Source organism: Oikopleura dioica, chromosome XSR (assembly GCF_907165135.1).
Source record: "Oikopleura dioica chromosome XSR, OKI2018_I68_1.0, whole genome shotgun sequence".
In the NCBI taxonomy this organism is placed as follows: domain Eukaryota; kingdom Metazoa; phylum Chordata; class Appendicularia; order Copelata; family Oikopleuridae; genus Oikopleura; species Oikopleura dioica.
Genome location: NC_137294.1, coordinates 11,383,835 through 11,409,013, shown reverse-complemented (window position 1 = coordinate 11,409,013; position 25,179 = coordinate 11,383,835). Strand labels below are relative to the sequence as shown.

General features: G+C 42.7%; 7 protein-coding genes and 1 long non-coding RNA gene across 8 annotated transcripts; 7 read left to right on the top strand and 1 right to left on the bottom strand.

The window, feature by feature from the left end:
- The first annotated feature begins 37 nt into the window (after nt 1-37).
- On the top strand, nt 38-1,966 carry LOC145708243 (uncharacterized). The gene is made up of 4 exons (XM_081785901.1): nt 38-219; nt 262-403; nt 508-693; nt 739-1,966. The coding sequence occupies exons 1-4, from the start codon at nt 64-66 to the stop codon at nt 1,725-1,727; spliced, it is 1,473 nt and encodes a 490-aa protein (XP_081642027.1). The 5' UTR covers nt 38-63; the 3' UTR covers nt 1,728-1,966.
- A 163-nt stretch (nt 1,967-2,129) lies between these two features.
- LOC145709341 (WD repeat-containing and planar cell polarity effector protein fritz homolog) lies at nt 2,130-3,563 on the top strand. Its single transcript, XM_081787022.1, has 3 exons — nt 2,130-2,197; nt 2,292-3,382; nt 3,462-3,563. Exons 1-3 carry the CDS (start codon nt 2,137-2,139, stop codon nt 3,561-3,563), a joined length of 1,254 nt encoding a protein of 417 aa, XP_081643148.1. The 5' UTR covers nt 2,130-2,136.
- Nucleotides 3,564-4,122: 559 nt separating this feature from the next.
- On the top strand, nt 4,123-5,502 carry LOC145708227 (uncharacterized). Its single transcript, XR_014134810.1, has 3 exons — nt 4,123-5,049; nt 5,098-5,254; nt 5,299-5,502. It is a non-coding gene; the product is annotated as an uncharacterized LOC145708227 (long non-coding RNA).
- A 42-nt stretch (nt 5,503-5,544) lies between these two features.
- LOC145708246 (N(6)-adenosine-methyltransferase non-catalytic subunit METTL14-like) lies at nt 5,545-7,830 on the top strand. Its single transcript, XM_081785903.1, is given in 10 exon segments — nt 5,545-5,683; nt 5,731-5,851; nt 5,937-6,129; nt 6,132-6,161; nt 6,209-6,305; nt 6,354-6,538; nt 6,579-6,748; nt 6,790-6,928; nt 6,973-7,426; nt 7,466-7,830. Coding segments are annotated over 9 exon segments (1,104 nt in total). The 5' UTR covers nt 5,545-5,615; the 3' UTR covers nt 7,074-7,426; nt 7,466-7,830.
- LOC145709339 (KICSTOR complex protein kaptin-like) lies at nt 7,303-8,782 on the top strand. Its single transcript, XM_081787021.1, has 6 exons — nt 7,303-7,426; nt 7,466-7,797; nt 7,866-8,212; nt 8,257-8,441; nt 8,490-8,620; nt 8,666-8,782. Exons 1-6 carry the CDS (start codon nt 7,303-7,305, stop codon nt 8,780-8,782), a joined length of 1,236 nt encoding a protein of 411 aa, XP_081643147.1.
- Nucleotides 8,783-8,889: 107 nt separating this feature from the next.
- LOC145708241 (uncharacterized) lies at nt 8,890-12,221 on the top strand. Its single transcript, XM_081785899.1, has 7 exons — nt 8,890-9,387; nt 9,909-10,877; nt 10,922-11,081; nt 11,194-11,365; nt 11,410-11,595; nt 11,644-11,933; nt 11,981-12,221. Exons 1-7 carry the CDS (start codon nt 8,921-8,923, stop codon nt 12,098-12,100), a joined length of 2,364 nt encoding a protein of 787 aa, XP_081642025.1. The 5' UTR covers nt 8,890-8,920; the 3' UTR covers nt 12,101-12,221.
- A 132-nt stretch (nt 12,222-12,353) lies between these two features.
- LOC145706591 (transient receptor potential cation channel subfamily M member 2-like) lies at nt 12,354-17,161 on the bottom strand. Its single transcript, XM_081784011.1, has 8 exons — nt 17,069-17,161; nt 13,514-16,998; nt 13,168-13,472; nt 13,033-13,125; nt 12,913-12,987; nt 12,758-12,873; nt 12,547-12,720; nt 12,354-12,499 (listed from the first exon to the last, which is right to left on the bottom strand). The coding sequence occupies exons 1-8, from the start codon at nt 17,115-17,117 to the stop codon at nt 12,411-12,413; spliced, it is 4,386 nt and encodes a 1,461-aa protein (XP_081640137.1). The 5' UTR covers nt 17,118-17,161; the 3' UTR covers nt 12,354-12,410.
- A 1,308-nt stretch (nt 17,162-18,469) lies between these two features.
- LOC145707919 (RNA-binding protein Musashi homolog 2-like) lies at nt 18,470-25,140 on the top strand. The gene is made up of 12 exons (XM_081785508.1): nt 18,470-18,973; nt 20,022-20,062; nt 20,116-20,176; nt 20,351-20,371; nt 20,731-20,815; nt 21,253-21,294; nt 22,375-22,467; nt 22,748-22,879; nt 23,743-23,851; nt 23,962-24,030; nt 24,080-24,231; nt 24,276-25,140. Exons 1-12 carry the CDS (start codon nt 18,792-18,794, stop codon nt 24,345-24,347), a joined length of 1,059 nt encoding a protein of 352 aa, XP_081641634.1. The 5' UTR covers nt 18,470-18,791; the 3' UTR covers nt 24,348-25,140.
- Nucleotides 25,141-25,179: the final 39 nt, after the last annotated feature.

Sequence of the window (25,179 nt, the reverse complement as noted above, 5' to 3'; positions counted from 1 at the left end):
CAAACGATTCGAAGAGACTTTGGAAGATCTTTTCTGACGTTTTACTTTCTTTTTAGAAAAGAGATGGACTTTATATGTCGGTATAAAGATTGCGAACTTGGGTTTCTTACGGGCGAAGAATTAATCATTCATAAATTAAAAGAAAACCACGACGAAGACTTTCATTTCGAGCACAGGCGACCCTTCAGAATTTACGCTTGTCCGAAATGCGAACTCGAGGTGAAAGTAATCAATCTTTACTCAACACTAATTTTATTTCAGTTCAAGAACGCATTTCTACTTGGGAAACACATGAAGGAGTGCGACTTTGATCCAGATGAACCGACGAAGAAAATTGAAGACGTACTTGGTTCTCAAATTGAAAACTCGAGCCATTGGAAATGCAATCTTTGCGAGCGTAAATGAACGGGTCAAACTGTAATGCACACTATAACAAACTAAGTAGGGACTTCTCATACAAATGAATCTATAATCATGTTTTTTATCAGTTAAATACCCTTGAAAAAGACGTATCGAAGGCAACACTGCTGAAGCATCTTCATTCGCCATTCAATGGACACATTTACGATGTGGCTTGTTTCACGAGTGCCGATCCAGAGCTCCGAAAAATCGGGGAAGAAGCTCGTGCGGCTAAGCAAAGGATGATGCTTGAGGAATCAGCTGCTGAGAACAAAACCTTAGATGAGAAAAAAGGTACTTTCAGATTGAATACTTGCGAATTTTAAAGCTTATTCTTAGAAAGAAAACTGGCCAAGGAAAATACTGAAACAGGGAAATTACGAAAGGAAGAACGAGAGTTGAAAAAGAAAGAGCGAGAAGCTCAGAAGGAACAGAAAAGATTGCAGAAGCAGGCAATGAAGGATGCGAAGAAGGCGGAGAAAGAAGCCGCGAAGGAAGCGAAACGAATCGCGAGGGAAGAACTGAAGGCCCAGAACAAACTTCTCAAGAGCCAAGGACCTATGCTACAATGTCAGCATCTTCCTACGCCGATTATTCTTCAGGGAACGCTGCTAGACGTGGCCCAAACAAACGGCAACGGAGAGAGTAAGAGCTGCTCTGAGAAAACAGAAAATTTCGTGGAGACGATGAATGACTCGATACCATCGATAGACATCGACGATGTCTGTTCCGAAGTGATCATTGAATCAGATGAAGTCGAAGAGGAGAACATAACAACTGCCGAAGAAACGAGTCTAGAGACATTTAGCGAGGCTGAACAGTCAGTTGCAGAAGCACAGAGGGAAGAAGAACAAGAAGTTATTCTACAGGAAGTGATTCCTTCTACACATGCCCCAGGAATCGCCTCAACTCAGATTCAAGCTCACCAGCTCGTTCCCGTTTCCGCAGTGACTCAGCAAACTCTAGAAACTGCTTACACCCTTGTTTACCTTCAAAATACGCCTGTAATTTTCCCCAATCATCAGGCAATTGTCCAGCATTGTCCAATTCTGCCCAGAGCTGATCATAAGATACTTCCAAAGCCCAGTTCAGCGAATGGCCAGCCTTCTGGATTAGGATCTGAGGCCGGTTCAAACAACTTAATCATGTCGAGCCATGTAAAGAATCCAGCAAAAATCCAACCATTCCCAACAGCTCCTCAGACGATGACGATTCCTTCGATCGAGGACCAAGAACGGGCCTCTCCTCCCACCTGCAAGATGGATGAAGAGGCAGATGAAATGCTACGGATCTTGGCGAATGATTGGCCGTCGTTGAAGCAGAATTAACTCTCAGAATACTGCTCTATTGACTGTATATAGATTTTAATTTTTATTTTTTGAACTTGATACTTCTTGGATTCCATCCGGATAATCCAATTCGGATTCCATTACGGATAAAATTATATTTTGACCCCACTTTTGCTCTTATCCGAACTTCAATTCTATAATCTCTAGTAGAGGGCCTCTACTCACAACTCTAAACACACATCATTGCCAGTTATAATAATATGGAAATCAGAGTTCAACATGTGTTTTTCTTTTCTCTGTCGGTCTAAACCTAGGGTAGACACGTGCTGATATTCTTTTGGCTGAATACCCCCAAAACCCCATATTCAGTACCTCCCCCTGGTTTAAACTAAAGAATCTTCTACTGGAAAAATGTAAATAAAAAATATCGCCTTTAGAAAACACACTCATGTCCTTTGCTGTTTCATTCCATTGTTGGTCAGAAGAGGAGTCAGTCTTTAATTCGTCAGGTTAGCATGACTGTTATTCATAACAAGTAAATTACGAGTTGTAATAGAATTAATTGATTGGCAGGAGCAGAGTCTTATTAAATGTTTAAATCAGATGCAAATATCGCGCTTAATTCCTATCACCCGAAGAAGCCAACTATGAAGCATAGTGTGTTCCACGAAATGCGCGAGCACTGGACTCGAAGTAGAAAAGAAGTAATTTGGTCTTTATCAAAAGAAAATCGAGATCGGCTTCAGAAACTCAATGCCCTTCTCACTCAAAATCGCGTCTTGTCTATTTTACCGCGACCTCTTGACTCTTCCGTTTTGATGATGTTTTCCAATGGCTCTTTGGTCAGTTTCTCTCTCCGCAACAACGACATAGACAATATAACAAAGAAGGACAAATTTATCCAGCATTCCTCCGATCCAGTTGATGTCGCACAAGTGAGCGAAAAGTACGTTGTCTCCCTGTTATCTGGCTCGCGGATTTCTGTCATTCCACCCGATTTGCACCGGCAGATTTCTCCTCCAGAGCCGCTGTACATTGTTGACATGCCCGACAACGCTTGTATCCGGACGAAAGGATCGTTTTCAGCGGTGTACTGGTCAGAGCGAATTGAAGATGGAGCTCGAGGCCATCTCATGATCATCTCTCATTCCGGAAATTCTGAAATCGTCGCGCGCGTTCCCTTCAACTCCCTAATTCAAGACGTCATCTTTTCTGAGCTGAATGCAGATTCCTTCTGGCTGCTTGAGATTCCCGACCCAGTGAATCCAACAAATATTCGCATGACCCTCTATTCGATCAAGCTTAACCAAGGGTTGAAGATCGTTGACGAGCTCGAAATCCAAATGAAATCTTCCGTTGTTGTGTGCGAATTGAGCCCGAACGAAGAAAAGTTTTGCTTTGGCTGTTCTGATAATATGCTGATTGTGTTTGATACGAAGACACACTCGGCAGAGCATGTTTATCTCCCAGTTCGGCCGAGTATTTTGTCATGGCATCCGGGCAGCCATTTTCTTGCTGTTTCCTCGCGCAATGGAGAGGTTATGTTCTTCGACGTTGGCCTTACTTGTATCGAGTTGAGTACTATTAATGGATCTTCTGATAAGCAGTCTGTTCTCAAACTTGGCGGCACGGTTTATTCCACCCATACGATTATGCTCAAACACCTGAAATGGCTGTCGTCGAAGCAACTTCTAGTTAGGGCTTCAATGATTCTTAATAAAAGATTTTTAATAAAGAACATATGGAATAATTAAGACTTTTATACACATTAAGCCCAATACAAGTCGTTTCCCTCGGCCAGCCACTGGTTCTCGTCTCGTTGACTGTCGGGAGACAGGAATCTGGAGCACTGTCGCTTGTCAAAAGTCACGTTAAAAACGACAACTTCCAAGAAGCCATCAAAGTTTTGTACTCAATTAATTGGAACATGGCTCCTGGAGCAGGGATCCGAGATTTTGTCGTCTGGACGATCGCGCACCTAGCGCTCCTCTTCAGCGCGCGACAATCATTTTCGCTCCTAGGCGCGCAGCGCGAAAAATTCCCATCGGCGGGCTGGATTAGTCAAAAATATGCCGATGGTTTCCCTGCGCCCTCGCGCTTCAGGAGCGATGATTATTCATCGCGGTGGGCCCGAGAGCGCGATAACTTATTTTCGGCCACCCTGGCTGTGCGCGACACCATATTTTCGCCCATGAAAATTTCAACATGGGGGGGACCCCTTGATACTCGATAAAACACTGTCATTTTGGAGTAAGCTACACGATTAAACGATGGCGCGTGATGTATAGCCAAAATTAGAAGAAGAAAAAGCATTTATAAGGCGATTTCAATATATCCAATTGGATTATTTATAATTTATAATCATTATATTTATAATTTTTATGAAATTTTCGAAATCTGCATGTTCAAAAACCAATAAAAATATATTTTTCAGTCATAAGTTGGCTTAACATCAGAATCCAATTACCTTAAAAATTTTTCTTTTGATAAATAGTCAGATTTTACGCATATTTCCGGTGCCAAGAGTCACTCTCAGCGATTAGCACGACTTATTTGTAGGTTACGTTGCGGGAGGTCAGTACAAATTTACATTTTGTTTGTCGGCTCTCTTATGAGGAGATGGACAATTCCATTTTCAAAAAAATCGGTCAACTTAGTCAGCAATCTCACGCTGATCATTTGATTCGTGCGCCGACTAGGTCGGCAAAATTGAAACCAAGCGCCACCATCGCACTCCCGCTCGGCAGATTTTCGACCATTTTGAAGCGTGTGAGTATCCGGCGTTATATGGCTGCGCGATCGAAAATCATCGCCCCCTCACCGAGAGAGCGAGTTTATACCATCGCGCTTGAACGCTGCGCATTTGAACGCGCGAGTATTTTTTGTCGGCCTGATGGGGCTGCGCGATCGAAATTCATCGCCCCATCACCGAGAGAGCGAGTTTTTGCCATCGCGCCTAAACGCTGCGCATTTGAGCGCGCGATCAGAATTTTAGCTCCTGCGCGATAACTCAAATCGCGCCTGAAAAGTGGGCGATCGTCCAGACGACAAAATCTCGGATCCCTGTCCTGGAGTCGCTTACGCCTCCCTCACTACCATCTGTGACGCGTTGATCGTCAAGCCGTTGAACTACACGACCGAGACACAACTCGAAGCTGCCTTGGCGTCGTTCTATGCTCCAACGAGAGCCATCAACGACCTCGTTGTGATTGAGTACAGAGATCACGTCGTTCGTTACGCACGCAGATTTCTTCATCATTTGCTGCGCCACAGAAGACTACAAAAAGCGTTCTTGCTTGCCACGGACATTGGAGCGCAAGATCTATTTCTCGACATCCATCACATGGCCCTTCACTACAAGGTTGTTCATTTCTAAATGAGAAATGAAAATATTAATCATTGATTCAAGGACTTTGAATTGGCATCCGAGGCGTCGAAAAAAGTTGATGAAATGATGGAATCCCCTGGTGAAGACGACGGTCGAGATGAGAGACATGACGATCACCAAGATGTTGACAGCGAAGATGACCCTCCTGCAATCCAGCGATTTATGAAGCACATAAGCGGTAACTTGAACAGATCTATTCAGCCACAATTATACCAAATTCAGCTCGGAATTCGAAGGAGCGCAAAAAAGGGGATGGAAAGGGAAAGCCGCCTCCTGCCCAGCCTACTCCCGAAAATGCTTCGACGCTCAAAATCAAACATTTTGGCTTTGTTTGACTCTTTTAATTTTCTATTTTTCTTCTTATTTCTGTAAAAACTATCTCCACTGTTCTTTTCCTTCTTTCATTCCGTTTTTCAAAATATTATTTCTTTATTTTCCTATTTCTTTCCTCGTTGATTTCCGAATTTAAGTAAACATGGGGTGGACATGAGAAAGGATTGAAGAGAAGCATCTCACTGGCTCAAGAAGATCTTTGATCGATGCAACGACTGAGGGAAAAATCGGCAGCTCGACGGAAGGATCTCGCTACTACGCTAGGCTTGAAAAGGTAAAACTCATTTTAATGCTGCCTGAGAACGCTATTGTCAAAATAAGTGAAGATGAGCTCAATTCGGTTCTCAACTCCAAGTTAGACCAGCAGACGAGATCGGTTCAAAAAAGCGAGACTGAGAAGAAAGAGACTGAAGTTGAGGAGGAAGCTACTTCAGTCAAATCGGTTAGTCTTTCTTCAATAAATTTGCCATTCTTCTTCTGCTAGATGAGGAGAACTTCCAGTCTTGATATTCACCGATACCTTTTAGGCTCCAAAGTATACTGATACGTCGACATTTCTGAAAGGGACGAACTCATTGAATCCACACAATGACTACTGTCAGAACTACATCGATACAGGCCAGTACCCGGCGAATTACATCCGAGACGTGTCAATGGAGAAGCGATTCGCTGAATATCCAAAGATCAAAGAGTTAATCGACAAGAAACACGAAGTAACTCAAAAAGCCACTGCCCACCCACTTACTTTTCAGGTTACTTTCTAGCGTTGCGTTTCGACCTCTCCTAATATTTCTTTCAGTTGATCTAAGAAGCTACAACCTGGAAGATCTCGATTGCCAGTTCGATTCAATCGTGATCGACGCTCCCTTGGAAGAATACAAGACGACCGCCCTAAGGTTCTAATTTGTTCATTGATTGACTTTCTATTTCAACGAGCATTCAAGTGACGACAACTGGAAATGGGAGGACATCATGAAATTGAACATCGAGGCGATTTCGGCGCCACGAGGATTCGTCTTCCTCTGGTGTGGCTCCACAGCTGGTCTCGATTTCGGACGACAATGCCTTCAGAAATGGGGCTTCAGGCGCTGCGAGGACATTTGCTGGATCAAGACTAACCACACAAGAGGTTAGCTCAGGCTATAGTTCTGATGTTCTAAGGATTCTAGTGCGCCAAAAGCCGCTGCAACCAACTGGCATCTTCAATCGGCTGAAGGAGCACTGTCTTATGGGAATCAAAGGCATCATCCGTCGAGCAACCGACGGCGATTTCATCCACGCCAATATCGACATCGATCTTCTCATTGACGAAGAACGCGAAGTCGGCAACGACGAAAAGGTAAAACACGCCCCTTATAAAGCAAGTTATATTTTTTCTAGCCACACGAGCTGCTGGACATTGTGGAGCGTTTTTGTCTTGGTCGTCGACGACTGCACCTCTTCGGCCGTGATTCGTACATTCGCCCAGGCTGGCTAACTGTCGGCCCCAAAGTCACCAATTCCAACTTTTGCCCTACAGGTACTCGTTTCAAACAACTCCAGGTCTTTCAAGCCTTCTTCTAGTATATAAATCGCACTTCAAAGACAACCCGCTCGTCGTCACCACCGAGGAAATCGAGCGCCTTCGCCCAAAATCCCCACCAATGAAACGCCCAAAACGCTAATATTCATTCTATCTATCTAACTACTATTCTATTGTTTCTATTGCTTCTTTCTTTCTTTTTTTAATTCGTGTTCTGTGTACTCTTGATATTCTATTTCTACCCGATAAAAAACAACATATTCTTCTTATTTCTGTGCTTTATTCGCAAGACATTAATCCTATCTATTCATTCGAAAAGTTCAACGTCGTATTTTCAATCAAAATCGTTTATTAGAGAGTCTCTTTTGAAAATGTGCGACGAGGAAGAGTATTTCGAGATGAACTTTTGTAAAATGAATGCAGTTCCGTTTGGTGTCGCCACGATCTACAGAGACTCGCTTCCCTGGCAACTCATTGTCGCCGACTCCCATCGAGGTACAGAAAAAGGGCGTAAGGTAAGTTAAATTTCTTCAGTATCTAGCTTGGAATTCGACTCCGACGAGTTGATCGAATCCAAGCCCGGCGCGGTGAAATGCTGGGACTCCAACATTTTGTTCGATCTTGACATGGAATACCTCTCTGACAACTCAACGACAATAACTTCGCTATCAACTGGCACTTTCGATCTCAATCGGGAGGGAAATCTCCAGAATATCATCGTCGGCGTTCTGTTTACGAAACGAAATCCAAACTCGCATACGTACAAAACCTCGGTGAACTTTTACGAGAACGCGCTTCTTGGGACTGAAAAAGATCCGTCTAACAGAATCGGAGAGTTGATTAACTTTATCACTCTTCCTGACGAAGCAATACCTTACAGGGAAGGGAATGCGAAAGGGTTTAGTTGTCTTATTATAACATTATCTTATTGCAGTTGCCTTTCAATTTCGCTGATTTTCAAACATTCCTTTGGCTGATCCAAAAGCATGCAGGCGAGCATCTAAATGTTTTTATAATGCTGTCGAACCAAGGCTACGGCGTTTTCGAGCATCGATCCAAGCAGTTCTACCAACTCGATACTTTCAAGATGGACAAATGGTTTCCCGAACTCCAGTTGAAAAACAAGAGCAAAAAGGTCCGACCTCCAATTGCGATGGACATCTGGTTCGATCGAGCCCTCGGTTTGCGCTATACATGCACCGGGGATGAAGATGGTACTCTCAGTCTTTCTGTCGTGAAAGTCGATAGTGACGGGGCGGAGGCTAAAGAAGAACATGTCAGGTAAGTCAACAGAGTGCGAAATCATGGTTAAATCGTTCTGTCAGAAAGTTTTCTGCTCCCATCGCGCAAGTAACATTCGTCGCTCCGGGTCATTTACTAGTCGCTGCAACTTGGGAAGGCGCGGTGATGTACTTCGACTACGATGTCAACGGCCTTAGCAAAGGAATCATGGTCGAGGATTCGATGAATCACGACGCCGTCACGTCTATTTCTCCCATTGAAAGACTAGGTAAACAAGACAACCGCTCATTCATAAACATCTAACTCTGCGAAATAGATGGACATGGCTTTTGTATTGGGACCTTTGGGCGAATGCTCTTGACTTACAAAATAGAAGGCCACGATTGTGTTAAACAATGGCAGCGCAAATTCCGAACGCCCGTGCTACAAATACGCTCCTTCGATCTCGTAATAAACTCATCTTTGAAATCATCTGCTAATTTGAATATTCAGACGGGCGATGGTTTGCAAGACATCGCAGTAATATCCGCTGGTGGTCTCCATTTACTACAACTCAACGATAATTTAGTAACTAAGCATATTTCGCAAAAAATCGCCCCGAAAAAATAATTCTTATTCGTATATGTACCTCAAGATTTTTCAACGTGTCAAAAAGGCTAATCTTCAAATGTCCCTCTTCTTCCTGAAAATTGTCAAATCAGTGCCAGTTAGATCCTCATCCTTGATTCCATTGATTTCAGATGCAATATGTTCGAGTCATGTGTGTCAATGTACAACCTGCTTCTGGTGCGATTGAAGGTGGCTATTGACTTGAAAAGCTCGGCTGAGATCAACCCGGAGCTGTTGATTGCGATTTACCGAGCGGTAACAAACGATTCTGACCCACCTGTAGTACCAGACGAAGAATGGAAAGGCCACCATGAATGCCTTCGCTACATCATTACTTCTCTCGAAGAGACAATCGGGAGCAAACTCGACCACATAACCGCCAATGCGTTGATGGATAAAGACAACGAAAGTCTCTACAATCTCGCTGAAATTCTCCTTGGCGTTTTAGACATCTCTGAAGACGAACAATCGCTGCTCGAAAAACAAGAACACAATACAGAAAGCTGTGACACGGAAGAATTGATGAAGATCGAGAGTGGCAACACGCTTGGATTGCAAGAAACGCCGCACGAATTTGCGCTTGAGGAATCTGAACTTCCGCTCAGGTACTTAGTTTTTTCTTTTTCTTTGTTATTAAAATAAAAAACTTTCGGGCGGCGGTGGGACTCCCTAGATTTTCCGCAGCTGGCCAGGCTGCGTAATCACCCTTTGTCCCTTTAGTTTGGGGACCCGAAAGAACCTCCCGAGCTGGTGAAGCTCATCGTCATTTGGGGTTTTTATGTGACCGTGTGACGGTCAGCGCGAGCTGACCTTTCGGGCACGATCCTAAAGCTGCTTCAATGTTGTTGGTTCTGTTGTAGTTCCCTCCATCGATCGATGCAAGGACCCGCAACAGAACTCTTGTAGGGCCGGCATGAGTTTGTTTGTTTTAAAGTTTGACCTGAAGTTATGCTTCAAAGCCAAGTCTGGCTCGGGATTCGAGCACATCCCCTGGATTAATCAGGAGTTTTTGTGCCCATACCACGTCCTGGTCCACCAAACCAGGGCGCCCCCGAGAGTTGCATCGAAAAGTCAGCCTTTATTTCTAATTTTGAATCGCGAGATCAATCCTAATCCTTATTTTCAGTCCGATTCCAGATATTTCCACAAATGACGGTCCAAGATCTCGCTTCCCTGAAGTGGTAAACTCTTCCTTTTCTGGCTCCGAGATCGTCTCTGTCGACATTCCTATCAAGCAAATCGACTCATCGCGCAGTCACAAGACGGATTCTTCAAAACCCTCGCTCATGCGCAAAATCGAATCGCGCATCAAAGAAACAAAGTCGAATCAGTGCACACTAAAGCCACAAATGGTCTCGCAGAACAATCTCACGGTCAACGATGTCGAGTGGACAGAAACCTCCAAAGACACAAGGACATCCGTCTCCAATCAGAAACTCAGGCATCAACGAGATTCAACCGCAAACACGCTTGAGAGATTCGAAAGCGCCATCGTTGAAAAAGACGGAGAAAATGAGGAAGAAGAACGGACCCTTGTTGAGCCAGAAATTCAAAATGCCACAACAACGGTGTCACCAAGAGAAGTCGCGCCATCTTCACCGCTTCCTGCTCAGAGAACTCCGCCTATGCCCGTTCCAGTTACTCCCGCAAAATACGTTTCGTTGGATTCCTCACTTGCTATTTCCGATCATGAAGAACTCGGAGTCGGTCAAGCACCGACTCTGGACAAGAACGACTCTGATTCTATCGCGCAAATTCTAAACTCGTTGAAGAACACGGTCGACAAGTCAAAACAAGCGAGAAACGACTTTGAGCATCAAAAGAAAATCTACGAATTAAGTCGAACCGATTCGGAAGAAACTGCAAATCTTTGTCTGAGCACCGACCTGGAAGATCTCTATCCGAATAAAAGAACCAGCAAAAAGCTAAAAGAGCGTCCGGAAAAAACCTTCAAAAGGGATGTCCTCGAGCGAGAAGAAGCACTTGAGCGACTGAAGCAGCAACTGTACGCTGGAGACTTGGAAGCGCAACTCCTTGATTTGGAGCTGAAAGAAAAAGAAAAAATCAAACAGATGAAGTCCGAAATATCCCCAAGGTTAGACTCTATCTGGTTCTGTTCGTGATAATATCTATTATTAGAATCGAAGAGGTCGATTTGAATAGTGCTCCTTGTCCAGTACCATCTGGTAGATCGGCACCACGGGTTCAAAAACAACGAGCAAAGCAAGTGTCAAAGCCGGTGAGGACTAAGGTCGTGCGTAGACCACAACTGAACATTGGTCCTGGAGATATGTTAAAGGAATGGTTTGAATCTGACCGAGATCTATAGCTTTGTACTTGAAATCTATATCTATTGCCACCTTTTGTTGATAACATAGAAGACTATTCCACCTTTTTCAATCCATTAACAGACAATTATTGATGAGCTTCCAGTCTCACTCGATCAGGCGACGATTAAACGACTCTGTGACAAACAAGAGCAGCAAGCGATTTTGCTGCACAAGGAACAGCATCAGTACGATCAGCGGCTTAGAACGAAAAACAACAGAATCTCAAGTCTCAAACAGCGTCAAGCTCTTCTCAGTACGACGAAACTTGATTAAAATTCTTTATAAATCAATATTTAGACGATATCCAAGCGAAGGAAGAAGCAGCTGACAAGCGAATTCGCGAAATCAAGGAGAACAAGGAGCGAGAAAACCAGTTCAAACGCGAGGTCCAAGTCAAGCGCCAAAACAACGCTAGAATCAAGCGATACTTCGAGCAGTACAAAACCGGGCTCAAGAAAACGCTCGTTTCTCATCGCCACAAAGGTAGCATTATGTAACAAGCAAAACGAGGTTCAACTCTTGGTGTTTTAGAGGAGAGAATGCTGAAAGAGATCTTCAACGAGGGATTGAGTATCCAAAAGGAGCGAATTCGAGAACTGCGAAAATATGCGAAAGAAATGCGCGCAAAAGAGGATGAAGCACGCCAGAAAGAGCTCGACGCGATCGAGACACACTACAGCAATCAATTCGAACTTCTGGCTGACGAGATGCGAGAACAGAAGGAGCAAATCAAAGCCAGCCAAAAAGACAGTAAGCGGCAGCTTGACAAGGTCAAAAAAGCGCTGAGAAGTCAACTTGAAGGCGAAATTCAAGAACTTCACGTAAGTTATTAGTAGTTATATTTGCTTTTGAGATATTATATATTCAGGAAGCGATAGTCCGCGAAAACGAATCAACCTTTTACCGAGACATCGAGGAAGACCGACTCAAGAAGCAAATCAGAATGGCCAACTTCCACCAAAAAGTCAAAAGAGCCTCAAAATCCTAACTTTCCACATTTTAACCCACTTTTTCTACTCTTGATTTCTAATTATTTCTTTTATTTTTATAAACTCTGCTAATTTGTTTTTTACTTCTCTGAAAATAAAATAAACTTCCATTGAATGGAATCCATTCCATCAATTCGGTTGCTTTGATTGGCTCGATTGACAATTGATTCTATTGCGCCATTCAACAATTTTGTTTCCGATTTTAGTGACATTCTAGTGATGAACATTGTCGGTTTTATTGTTCATTTCAGGTAGAAAAGGGTTTTCGCATCAATAATGATTTTTAATTATTCTAAATATAGTAGACCGTCATTCTACTTTTCTGGCAAAATGGGCGCACTCTCGATCAGCAAGTTGTTCGATCAAGTGAAGGTGTGGCTCGTAGATTTTGATCCCGTCTAGAATAGAATTTCGCCTTTCTGTCAGAGAGAAAGTAAGCAGGTACCTGTGATTGTGATCCAGCTTGCTACTCCGCCTGGTGAGCCATTGAGAGTGCAAAGAAGCTCGTTGTTTTTCATCTCCTCGGAAGTATCAAAATCCACCTCGAAGTTCAGCTCAAATGCGACACATGTGCCGTGGACCCATGCATTATCCGTGTTCTTATGATCGTCGATGTAGTCTAAAAGGCGTTACCTAAGGGAGACATAGATGAGTACCTTCATGAAGTGGACACATGTACGCTTCGTTTGATTCCGAAAACATGTAGTTGAAATTTTCCCTGACATGTTCGCTCATTGTTCCTCTTCCGAAACACTGTTCGTAAAACATCGCCCTACACAACAGTAATTGTTAAGCACAAAAGAGATGCTACCTGAATTGCACGGGCAAGTCAACTTCGTCATCTGCGAATACTTTCGGCAACTGCCACTGGAGATATCTTGTTTTTCTACAAAATATATTTTATGAATGGTAAACTCTCAAACTACTCTACCTGATGGCGAGAACTTGAATCATATTTTGACCACCCGTGGTCACATTTTCACCGTCTGCATCATTCAGCCATCGCCAAACCAGTAAAATCAGCCTAAATCATTGAAGAATTCTGACAAAATCTTATTCAATTTACTGTCTATTTTCACCGAAAGTTTGAAGCCTTCCTCTTCCCGAAATACCGGTTCGGCCGACCGGATTTCTTATATCCGCCATTTCCTCATCAGTAAGCTTGTCAATATTAGTCGACGAAGCGTCAGGTTGAGAGTATTTCTCCGGATCGTAAGAGGGATAAGCAGTTTGCCACGAGACTCTAGCGTCAGGTACCGGAAAGCGTCGGATCTTTCCTCCCGCATGGAGAACATAGAAAGGAGCGCGAGCCATTTTGTGATTTTTATGCTTCGAATCGTTTGATAAAATTTGCCTCAGATTGAGAGGAATCTAGCAAGTATTAATTTTTGATAAAATAATGTCATTTTTACTTGAATATTCGGCGGAGGCCCGGCATAATCTCCCTCAGATACAGTGATGTCGCTCTGAACCATCGCTTGGGTCATCCAACGCATCGTTTCCGACATTTGCTTGAAATGTTGTTCCATCATAAACTGAAAGGCGTCTTGCGAGGCTCCAACAATTTCGAACTGATTGATGACTTGAGTTCGGTTTTCATCGACAGTGTCTTCCAAGTTCTGAATCAACTCGCGAACAGGCGCCAGCTCTTCTGTTTTAATCTCGTTGAAATAACTGTCGGTGCCCCATTTCTCCAATGCAAGAAGTTTTGTGCTGCCACTGTTGAAAAATGAGCGAGACTTGGAATCAGACTGGTCGTCCTCGTTATGCATTCGTTTTGAAATCGCTCTGTGAATAATGGAAATAAAATTGAGGGGCGCTGGAAGAGGCGGTTTTGTGTAATATTCCATGATCAGCTCGTACTGTAAATAGTTTGAGACCTCTTCAGCTTCTTCTTCAACCTTGTCGTAGGTTTTGGCAAACATAGCGATCAGAAGATTGAGCAGAAGAACATTAGCAATGATCATGTAAGTGGCCATGAAAATTGGAACGAGTGGCATGTGATCAGAGCTATCGGCAATTGGACATCTTGGAATTCCATCTTCGGCTGTTTCTGACGGACTGTAGGTACATTCGAGTTCGGAAACATCCGGAATGAATTCGACTTCTTCAAGGAACAGTTCTCCGTAAATGTGAAAATACGCTCTCCTGAACATTCGCCGAAAAGTAAAAAGGACATCGTTGTGATTAGGATACAGCAAGGCTTGCGAAACAACTCCGTAACACATGATAAAGACGGCCAAAATAGAGAGGAGGACAAAAATATCCTTCATCATTTTCCGGATCATGACCAACTTCGGGCCCAAATTGTGACTCATGGTGAAAATGTGCAGCAACCGAAGACAGTAGAGCACGAAGCTGATGCACATCAGCCCGTGCGACCAGTACATATTCTTGTCAACGCTCATTTCTTCGCACGAGCTTGATTCGTTTTGGTAGATCATGTAAGCGTCGCATTCTTGCAGCTCTTCCTTTGTCACGAAGCGCATGAAAAAGCCGACGTAGAATGTAACAAAGCCGAATAAATCAATGATATTCCAGCTGTCAGTTATCCATTCAATCAATCCCTTTCGAATATAGTGTAAAAACGCACCTTGCTTTTTGGAGATCGAAGGCGCCTCAAAGATCTGTCTGACTTCTTCGATGACGAAGCAGAATACCCAAAAAGAAAGAACCCACTCTGTCCACGAAGGCGTCGTCCCGAAATCAAGGAGGAGAACACGCGCAAAAAGAGTAAGAAAAATAGCAAATGAGATATTGTGCGTCGTAAAGATCACTCGCGGTGCGGAATAGAATAGAGCTAAGCGCATGAACCAAGAGGGCTCGACTAAATTCACAGGGAGACCGTCCTCGATGTAAACGTCATCGTCTTCATTTTCTTCTCGCAGCTCCATAAGACGCTTCGTATCCTCCTCGTCGCCCATAATTGAATCTCCGTCGGTTACTACTTTTTCCATCTGAATACTTGTACTCCTAGTTGGCTGCGGCGTCTGATCCATCATCGCAGAAGGAGCGCGCAAATCGTGCAATTCCGCCGCCACTGCTACCAAAAGCATGCTCTCCGAGTCCGACAGAACAACGTCGTCAGAATAGTAGAATGTAATAAACTTTTTCCACAGCAAAATAGGCGGGAAGACGAGTCCAAGAAGAATGCGCGACCAGTTGGTTGATGATCCCATTGAACCTTGCCAGGCGCAGGCAGTAACCATTTGTACGCCAGGATGCGTTTTGATAAGGCGCGAACCAGCAGCAATCGCCAAATCGATCATTTTCACATCGCCGAAATGCGGCACCTTCCTCAATAAAAGCCGCACTACATCCTGGCGGGAGTGTTCATAGCACTTGTCCAGAATTCCCTTCGCCGCCAGTTCAAATTTTCTCGAGTACTCGTCGATTTGCACCAGAAAAGTCTCATTGTCGCAGTTTTCTGCCAACCGTTTTAGAATTCTAATACCAGCTAGGGCAGCAGTGAGGCCAAGATCGACATTAGAAAACAGGGCAAAAGACATTTCAAAATGACCCATAAGCAGCGACCAGAAGAACAAGTCCCTCATCGGATAGAATGGCTCGATTCCCTTGAAAGTCATTTGGTCGATGTCGTAACAGGATATGTAACCATCCATTTTGAAGATGATATTTTCAAAGTTCGCCAAATTTGCAATGGTGACCTGTTCTCCTGGAAGATGCCTTGCCCAAAGTGTGTAAGCGGGCGACTCAGACTGCGGTGTCTCGCGGTAAAAGCGCACCAACATCTGACCATACTTTGGATCCAACCTCATCGCGTTTAAAAACGAGCGATTGACAATGTCAAAGTCGAACAAAATCTCCATAAACTTTACCCTATCCATGAGAATGCAGGTTCGGAAGAGAATTCGTCTGTCTTTGGGCGCTAGTTGTTCAATCTCGTCAGTGCCTTCCAAAATTTCTCGTGCTTTTTTCGGTCGATTCCAAGCCATGCAAATGTAAATCTTCATCGCCAGTGATTTTTCGAGCGAAAGAATAGCATTCAAAATTGCTTTATCGATGAAATTATCCGAGTTGCCTGAGAAAGAAAAGACGTTTATCAGTTTTCCGTCAAACATAATATTGTACTGAAGCATGCTCAGCAACCATCGTGTCCACTTTTTGATGTCGGTAATGTCGCTTGTTTTGCCGCCAAGATCGTTTTCTTCCATCAGTTCTATCACCTTCGCTGGCGTTATTTGGTCCATTTTGAGGTCCAATGCTTCAGCAATAACGTCGCTGAAGCCACCTGATCCTTTGAGCAAAATCACTGGAATTCCTTCCATAACTGCTTTGTACGCCTTCTTCAAGCTGGTCCATCCACCCTGTACGACTACACACACTGTTGGCACTTGATACTTTGGAACGGAGAAGATGTTCACTTCTTCGCCTGGATTGCTTCGGAGAAAATTCTCAACGCGGGTTCTGTAAGTCATTTCTTTCCCATGCTCTCCCAGGCCGCCGTGATCGACGAAACATTGAAAACGATGATGTGGGTCCAATGCTCTGACGTCGCCAGTGGCTGTGTAAGGATGTCGCCTGTTCGGGTTCTGTTCCATTCCAGTGCGATTGAACTCGCTGAGCGTGTTCCAACCGACGAAGCCAATCAAGTTGATGTCGTCGGCGCAGCCGAGTGCGTATTTAGCGATGGCGTTGCCAACTTCTTTCGCGATTCCGACATTCGTTCCGCAAGTTAAAACCCAGGCGTTCGAAGAAAGGATAGCATTGATTAGACCGCGGCCGAATTTCTCGCGAATGACGGGACTCAGTTTCAAACTCGCGCCAGAACCGACAACGGAAATGATCATTTTTGGCTTTTTTAGCTCCCAAGAGCTAATTGCCACGTTCCAAAAAGCCTCTGCCGGATCATCGCCGCGGACTTTTAAATACTTTCCTAGATAGCAATTGTCAATATCTTAGTTTATTGGTAAAACAAACGAGCGCGAAAAAGGATTTCTATTTACCGAATTTTCCACTGGTTCCATAAAGTAGCTCTCCCTGATGAGTCTCCATTCTAGTTCTTATTGATTCTTCAAGCTCCTTGTGTCATTTTTCTCAAGAATTTTTTAATCTACGCGAATGTAAGATGAACCAGTTTATCGCTCTCCAAGCAAATTTACATTCCGCGGAATATTTACTCTGTAAATCATAATAACCACTTCATTTGTGTACACCAGTCATGATTTCTCATTCCTCGATGATGATCTAAATAAAGAATAAAATTTTGGGGAAAAGCAAGCTACAAGTCCCTCCACTTTGTGTTCAATTTTGATGACATTGTGGGAAATTTTCGCATTTTCAAGTGACATCTAAGTAAATCGAGATCATTACTATCTTCAGCACAAACGTCTTTTTTGAAAAATCAACGGATTAAATCAGGTTCTTTAAGAAACGTCCAACTTATTAGCCAGCAGGAAGGCAGATCGATTGCAACATCCAAACTCCATTCTATCTTCCGCGCCAGATAATCGGCTCTAATTCGGTCGGGGCATTTTTAAAACTGCGCTGAACTACAGTGCGGAATGCAGCTCATCCCCGAGTTTATCCCGTCCGTGTCTCCTGTGCGTGTACTTTTGCCCCGAGCGGGGAGAACGAAAAGCTCTTGCTAAAATCGGACAATCGGACAAGCTCTAGACCGCCCACTTCAAATACATTTACACCGCGCTGCAGATTTATTCACGCGAAATTATTCGCACGCAAATAAATAAAAAAAAAATACACGCACTCTGAAAAAATATACGATGAAATTATCAACAAAAAGATCATGAAAGAGCAAATGAGCAAGAAAAGAGTCCGAATTCATTTATTCAGCGCGAGTAAGAGCATGAATCTGTTAGAGACTAGCAATACTATTGTGAACAAAAGCTACTGTAATCACTACAGTAGGAGGTATCTTTCTTACAAGCGGACCCAGTCCTAATTCAAAATTTTTATCCTCCAGAAATGGGCGACTACTATAGCTTATCGATTTAACAAGCATTCAAATTTGCTAATAATCGTTAAAAAAAAGTGTCCAAAATCACGTCGATCTCAATATTTGCTTCCGTTATATTACGAGGGGCCTTAAGTATTCGGCACACACAAGCACACACTGTCCATTGTCAGTGTCTACATGTATCTATCTCACCGAATTCGATCAAATTTCTAATCGAGAAAAAAAAGGGACGATCAAAACAGAAAGAATCAAAGCCGCGTGCCGTGTGCATTAGTACGTGTTTTTCCTAAGTAGAGCAGCGATAGGAGGGGTAATCACCTTAACTTCGGCAAAAACAAGAAAGAAGATACATCTTCTGTCCCCTGCTGCGCCGCGCATTTTGCAATAGATGGCTGATCCCGCCAGTTAGCAAAGAAAGTTTAACCCTTGAGCTGCATTAACCTAAATAAGACAAAAATCTTAAAGCTGAAAAATTTTCGGACTCTTTTGTGAAGCCTTCTCGCACAAAAGATAACAAAGCACGAGGAGAGGCCATTCAACTGGGCCGAGAACGACGCACTCGGCCCCAAACGCAGCATTAGAAAAAGAAGAAAACGAGCAAAGACCATCACTTCCAAGAAAATCTCCGGAAAATCAAGAATCTTCTGCTGCTTCTTAGAGTCTAAATCAGAGAGAAAAGCGAGGGGAAAAGAAACAGAGCTGAAGTGAAATCAACGAGGACTCTTGACTCTCCGACAAGCCAAACTTCCGAAATGGGAATCATTTTCGACGATGAAAACGGGCCAGCTTCAAAAACCTTCAAAGCAGAACCAGATCAGCTGGGCTGTTCTGCTCTCGTCTTAGGAAATTCTTCCGTCAACTGTACTGATAACTTGGAACTGGAGAATGTCGAGGTACAGTCGACGGACTCGACAGACTCCGACCACGAACCTGGGTAAGCGAGAAAGAAAGGGGCAAGTACTTTTTTGTTAGTCGAAAAAAAAACGTGTGAATAATTTTCGAACTTCGAAAACGCTGCACCTGTCGGTGAGCCATTGTCTTAGACTCTTCAAGTAGCGCCACAAACAAGGAACTAGTGCTTGTGGTAATCTCGCTTATTTCGCTCCAATTGAAAATTTTCAATTTTTCTGCCGAACGAACCATAGTTCTGTAATTATTAGCTCATCAAATTCGATACGTACAAGGGTCACGAGGAGGCTGCTTCAGCGAAACAAAGAAACTGTTTGTTTCTGATATTTCCAGAAAAGCTGGCTGCTCATTGTCTCTGAGCAAAAGTACCGGAACGAGTGAATTGGGCTTTTGTAGTGGCTTTCTTTTAAATAAACAGTCATTTCGCGATCTTTTATTGTCTGATATAAAATATGAATTTTCTAAAATTAATTAGTTATGGACCATAACTTATGGTAATTGAATCAAGGCTCTGATTTCGGCTGAGCGATGAGCGATGTTTGAGCTTGAGCGAGCGGAGCGATAAACAAAACTCGAATGGCCGCTTGCGGCTTCGAGTTGAAAATAAATTTAAGCCGCGCAAGCCGCAGAGTTAAATACATCCTTCCGCTCGCTCACGCTCAAATACCGCTCATTGCTCAGCCGGAATCGGAATCCTGATTTCCATACCATTTAAAAACAGGTTGGCTTTTGGATCGTTTTTCCCTGCGAGAATTTGAGATGCAAATAGCTCCATTTTCCGGGCAAACGAAAAAGGTTTTAACACAAATAAGCTTCAAAATTTGCAGGGAAAAGAGCTGATCAACGATTTGGGCCAGAGAATAAGGCAATCTCAAATCTCAAAAGAAGGCGGAAATTATTATTTGTTTCCTTCTATTTCTAAATCTATCGAAATTGGCAATCTCTTTTTCGTTGTTGATGCAACTCGGAGCCGAAGTCGGAGATAATTATTTCCGAAAAAGCGCGACAAGCGCACCAAACAAACTCGACTAGATTTTGATCCTCTGTTGTTTACTCTTATTTCTTTTATTTAGGAAAATGTTTATCGGCGGACTCTCATGGCAAACTACAACCGGTAAATGTCGAATGCAATGACCTTTGTCGATTAACATGGACGCAATCATTTAGAAAGTCTAAAAGAATACTTTTCCAAGTTTGGCGAGCTCAAAGAAGCGATGGTCATGAAGGAAGAGTTTCATTTCTTTATTCTATTATTCCCGCGCTAGAATGCTTAATTTTACAAGAGCTGGTATTGTTACTTTCGCTTTTACAAATTGTAATTGGCTTTGAAAGATGGCAATTACTATGCTCTGCATTTTATTGCCCTCTGACATTGCAGCTTTCGAAACTTCTCAAAAAAGGATCCCAACACAAAACGGTCACGGTAAGTGAATCTCGTCTTCTTTTCTTTTTCGCAGCAAATAATTAATCTTCAGAAATCGCAGACTGCGATTTTTCGCTATTGTTACAGTTGCGCCTAAAAATTCTATTGTTGCCCCTCTTCTCTCCTGTTGAGGGTGGTTTTTACGAGGTTAATGAAGGCTGCTGGGAGTTGTGTAAAAAATTAAACTGTCACAGCCCTGGAGTTTGATCATGCGAGACATCGCCCTTTATTGCAAGAATTGGGCGCCGGTCCCTCTTGTAATTGCATTTCGCGCAACTGCCTTCTGCAGTTTATGACGGCTACAGTAGCTGTTTGCAGAATCCCGAAATCCGTTCTCGATTTACTCATTTTCTTTTCAGGGGCTTTGGATTCGTCACTTTTGCCGATCCCGCTGCTATTGAGGCCGTTCTAGCGGTAGGAAGACATGAAATCGACGAAAAAATGGTAAGCAATAAATTGCATTTGCACTGATGCAGCTTATTATAACAGTTAGAACATAACTGATGAATAAGGGTCGTTAATTTAATCCTCATTTTTCCTACGATTTCAGATGGTTAATCTCTAGTCATTTTTGAGTCCATTTTTCCGGAGGTAGTCCTTGCTGCGCCATCGTTGAGCTTTGATTCCCAAGAACTTGATCAAAGTAGGGTTGCATAAATTGCTAGTCAGAAGGATCCACGCAAGGTTTTACTTACTAAAGAAGATTTTTCCAAAATTAATATCCGAAAATTGGAATTTCAGCCTAAACTGTTGCGAGTTTGGCTCGCTTAGAGCACACTTATTTTCAATGTCAATACTTTTTTTGGCCACTTATTCAAAACTTAGCATTTGTGATTAACAAAAACTACAGTCATTTCTACTACTGTAACATATTGTTTCAGATCGACCCGAAAGTCGCCTTCCCGAAGAAGTGCACGCCAAAGGTAAGCAAGAAACTACTTTCTCAAAGGCGGATGTGTGTCATGTTGGATGCGGGCTTTACATTAGCAGTGTAATGATAACGTGTCCGACAAAAGTCGTCGGATAATTTATGGCTGCCCCCCTAACTGGTGGAGATGTGAGCATTTTTTTCTCTTTTCGCGAGGCGCCATTGAGCGCGCTGATTGCCACGGCTCTTGCCACCGCTCTTACTGCGCTCTCACATCTTCTATCGACATTTTCCTTCTTCATAGTCATTTTGACATTTTCACTCTTAGAAAGAGAATTCTCGGAAAAAACAAAACCTCTCAAAAAAAATCCAAAAAGTCAACTTTTTTGTTCACTAATTCGCGAGTAAAAGAGACTAACTCCTCATCATGTACGACAGCTCCGAAAAGCAGGTAAATTGATAATTGAGCCCACTTATCATAGATTTCCTGACTCGACCTGAATTGAACCTCGTTTGTGAATTGTAGCTTACACTGCTTGTATCGCTTTTGTTGTCTTGAAACTTTTTTTTTTGGGCGATTTTACGCACGGGAAAGCCGTAAATAGCCTCCATTTCAGGAGTTAATTGCTATGACCAACTTCAACTTTCAATAGGACCCGAAATTTTCATTGTCTCGGCGTTTTCTTTTTGAAAATAATGCAAGTTCCTTTTTGTTGGAATTTGATTTTCGCAGCGCGAAAAAAATCCCAGGACTATAAACGCTTTTTATACTGGCATACATGGGCCACGTAACCCCGCTTTTTATGTGTAGTACCTCTTTCCTTGATCAAACCTCTCTCTCGCCTGTCTTGGATCAAATAAGCAAGGCCGGATTAGCCCATAAGTCCTCGTCCGGGGCATGTTCCATCTCGTCCAAATTTGAAACAGCAGGCCGATTTATCGTTTTTTTTTCGAGCACCCGTTTTTTTTCTGCGATTTTGAAGCAGCGAATTCGTTATAAATCACTTTGAATAAACAGAATTTCTATTTTACACAATTTTACTGCCACTTGGTGCATCCTTACGGCTCTATTTTTTGGTGCATGTACGATCTTTCTTCTTTCGTTTTCGTTTTCGTGTATTGAAAAATTTTTCAGATGGTGACACGAACAAAGAAAATTTTCGTCGGTGGATTATCTGCTTCTACTGTTCAGGCGGACCTGACCGCTTACTTCTCGAAATACGGAAAGGTAGGGACTACATTCTATTAATACTGAAAGCCCTCGCGTAAATTGTCGACCAGACATTGAAATTAAAATTCGCAGTTCAGCACTGAAACTTTGGCCCAAGATTGTCAATTTTCTGAGCACCAAATAAATCCAAAAAATCGATCTTTTTGGGCTCAAATTTTAAATTTTCATACTAACCCTAACCCAACCCTAACTTACACCGATTTCTAGTCTACAATGTTTAGGAGTCTCTTTTGAAGAGAATTTTCGGGCAAAAACTGACTGTAACACTTGATTGTAGGTGGAAGAAGCGATGCTTATGTTCGACCGGCAGACAAATCGCCACCGAGGCTTCGGTTTCGTCACTTTTGACAGTGAGGACGCTGTTGAAAACGTAGTGGAGATCCACTACCACGAAATCAACAACAAAACTGTATGTATACTACTCCTATCTTACTGTAGCTTTATTACCAGCCGGTAGCACACTTAGTGGCGCTCACAGAATAATTGATTTTGGCAAATGATCGCGACGATGACCGTCTGATCTTGCTTGCTGATCATTTTAATTACGTAGACGTTGTTTTTTCACTCTAGCTAGATTATTTATATTTATGACTGGTTCTTTTTGAAAAAAAAATATTGCCTGCTTACGGTGAATAGACGTTTCTTTACCAAAAGATCTCCCCTAAATTGTAGGAAAAATTTCATGTCCTAGAATGATGCTAAAAAATCAGTCATGTGCTCTTAATTGTTGTCTCCTTATAAATCAAGACTTTGAAATTATCCCCATTTCATCCCGAATCAACAATTTAAGCTCATGACAGAAGTTTTTACCAACATTTTAGGGGCAAAAAAGAACGTCTTTCAAATAATTCAAAGGAGATCTTTTGGTAAAAACTTGCCGCTATCAACATTTTCTTGCCCGCAATCGTTTCCCGGGTCCAGTTTAAAATTTTGGTCCAAGCGGGCTGTCTGCTTGACCCTACGGGCGGCAAGCTATCGGCCCTAATAATGATTGTATCAAAAGTTAATCAGAAGCAATGATAATTCAAAAACCACGTGATCAAAAATCCTTGGTGAGATCTCGAGTTTTTGCGCTCTAATTAGAGATCATAATTTTTCGATTTTCCACTTCGTAAAAATTCATGAAAAGGAAGCTTCCTCCATTTGATGGATGAAATTTCGGGGCTTCCAAAAATAGCAATCGCCTCTTTTATTGTAAATCTTAAAAAAAGCTGCTGCCGGTTGAGTTAGGGAAGCTTTGAAAAGGAAGGATTAACCAGTTGCTTCTTGCAGGTCGAGTGCAAAAAGGCACAGCCTAAGGATGTGATGATGCCCAACCAGTCACAAAAGAGAATGGCAAATCAGGCCTTTTTAGTACAAGGTAGCCAACCTGCTCACTTTGGTTAGTAGTCTCACTTAGCGTAGTGTTTCTATCGTTTCTTGGTTGAAGGGAGGAGAGATTTCTCCCTTCAATTACGTGCTTGAAAGCGCCACTTAATTTATTCAATTTAGGCTTGCCCGGGGTTTACTTGAACCCGATGCTATCCAGCCAGATGTCCTATCAATTCACCAATCTACCACGTACGCCACTTGCTTCTCCAAGTTCCACTTTTCATCCTCTTTTCTTTAGTTTTTGGCAACTACGGCGCCATCCACTACAACCCGGCGGCGGCAGCGCTGACCAACGCCGTCGGGGCCAATTCCTCTGGAACGGACGCCAGCAGAAACGGTCTTAATTATCAAACAATGAGCACGAATGATATTCAAAACTATATCGCTCAGGTACTCTAAAAAATGAAGGAATACGAAGCCATCTTTTCTTTTAGTCGCAGCAACTGTCGCTCATGTCGAATCAACCCTTAATGGCGCCGCTCAATATTTCCAACGTCTACCAGTGATCAGATGATCCTTCCTTTCAATGAACTTTTGGGTGAACCCGTCTCGTGACCAGCCTCTGAAAAAAACCAACTGGTTTTGGCCGTTTTTAAACAATCATCCTATCTTTACAATTATTTTTGTTAACCGTCCGTTACTTTTCCCTGGTCATTGCCAAATTTATTTTTCTATTTCCTAGGTCTTGCCAGCCTGTTTATCTTTTCTTATATGTTACAAAGGATTCATCAAGGTTTAGCCCCTTTTTTTTCTTGCGCGAGAGGCAATCACAAACTTTCCAAGAGACAACAGCCGCCAAATGCGGGCTCATGTGAAGGCTGTTAGCAACACTTCTGGTACCTCTATCTTCGTTTTCTGACCTTTCATCGGCGAATTAGGGCAAATCCACACTGACATTTCTTCTCCCTCTTTCTCTCCCGCACCATATTTTTAAGCAGAGACTTTGATCCTTCCTCCAAAGTTGATGATATTTAAAGCGAGATTTTCTCTCGCCGAAACGACCCTTTCTCTCTCTCTTTTCTAATCCCTCCTGTCGCTCATCAAAAAACAACCGACAGAGCAGCGGAAAAGCCCTCGAAAATGTACCTTTATCTTTAACCTTTTTGAATTAGCTTCAACTTCTCAAGAGGAGCTGTTACTTCTTTATTTATTCTTTCATTACATTGTGATGCGCTTTATAAAAAAATGCAAATTTTCAAAGTCCAAATTTTCTCGTGTTCTATGCTGTTTATTGGCAAATATCGAAAAAGTACCACAATTTATACATCTCAAGTCTTCAGTTCTAAATAAAACAAAAACTACTATTGAATACTTTTTCTTTTATCATTTGCAATCAAG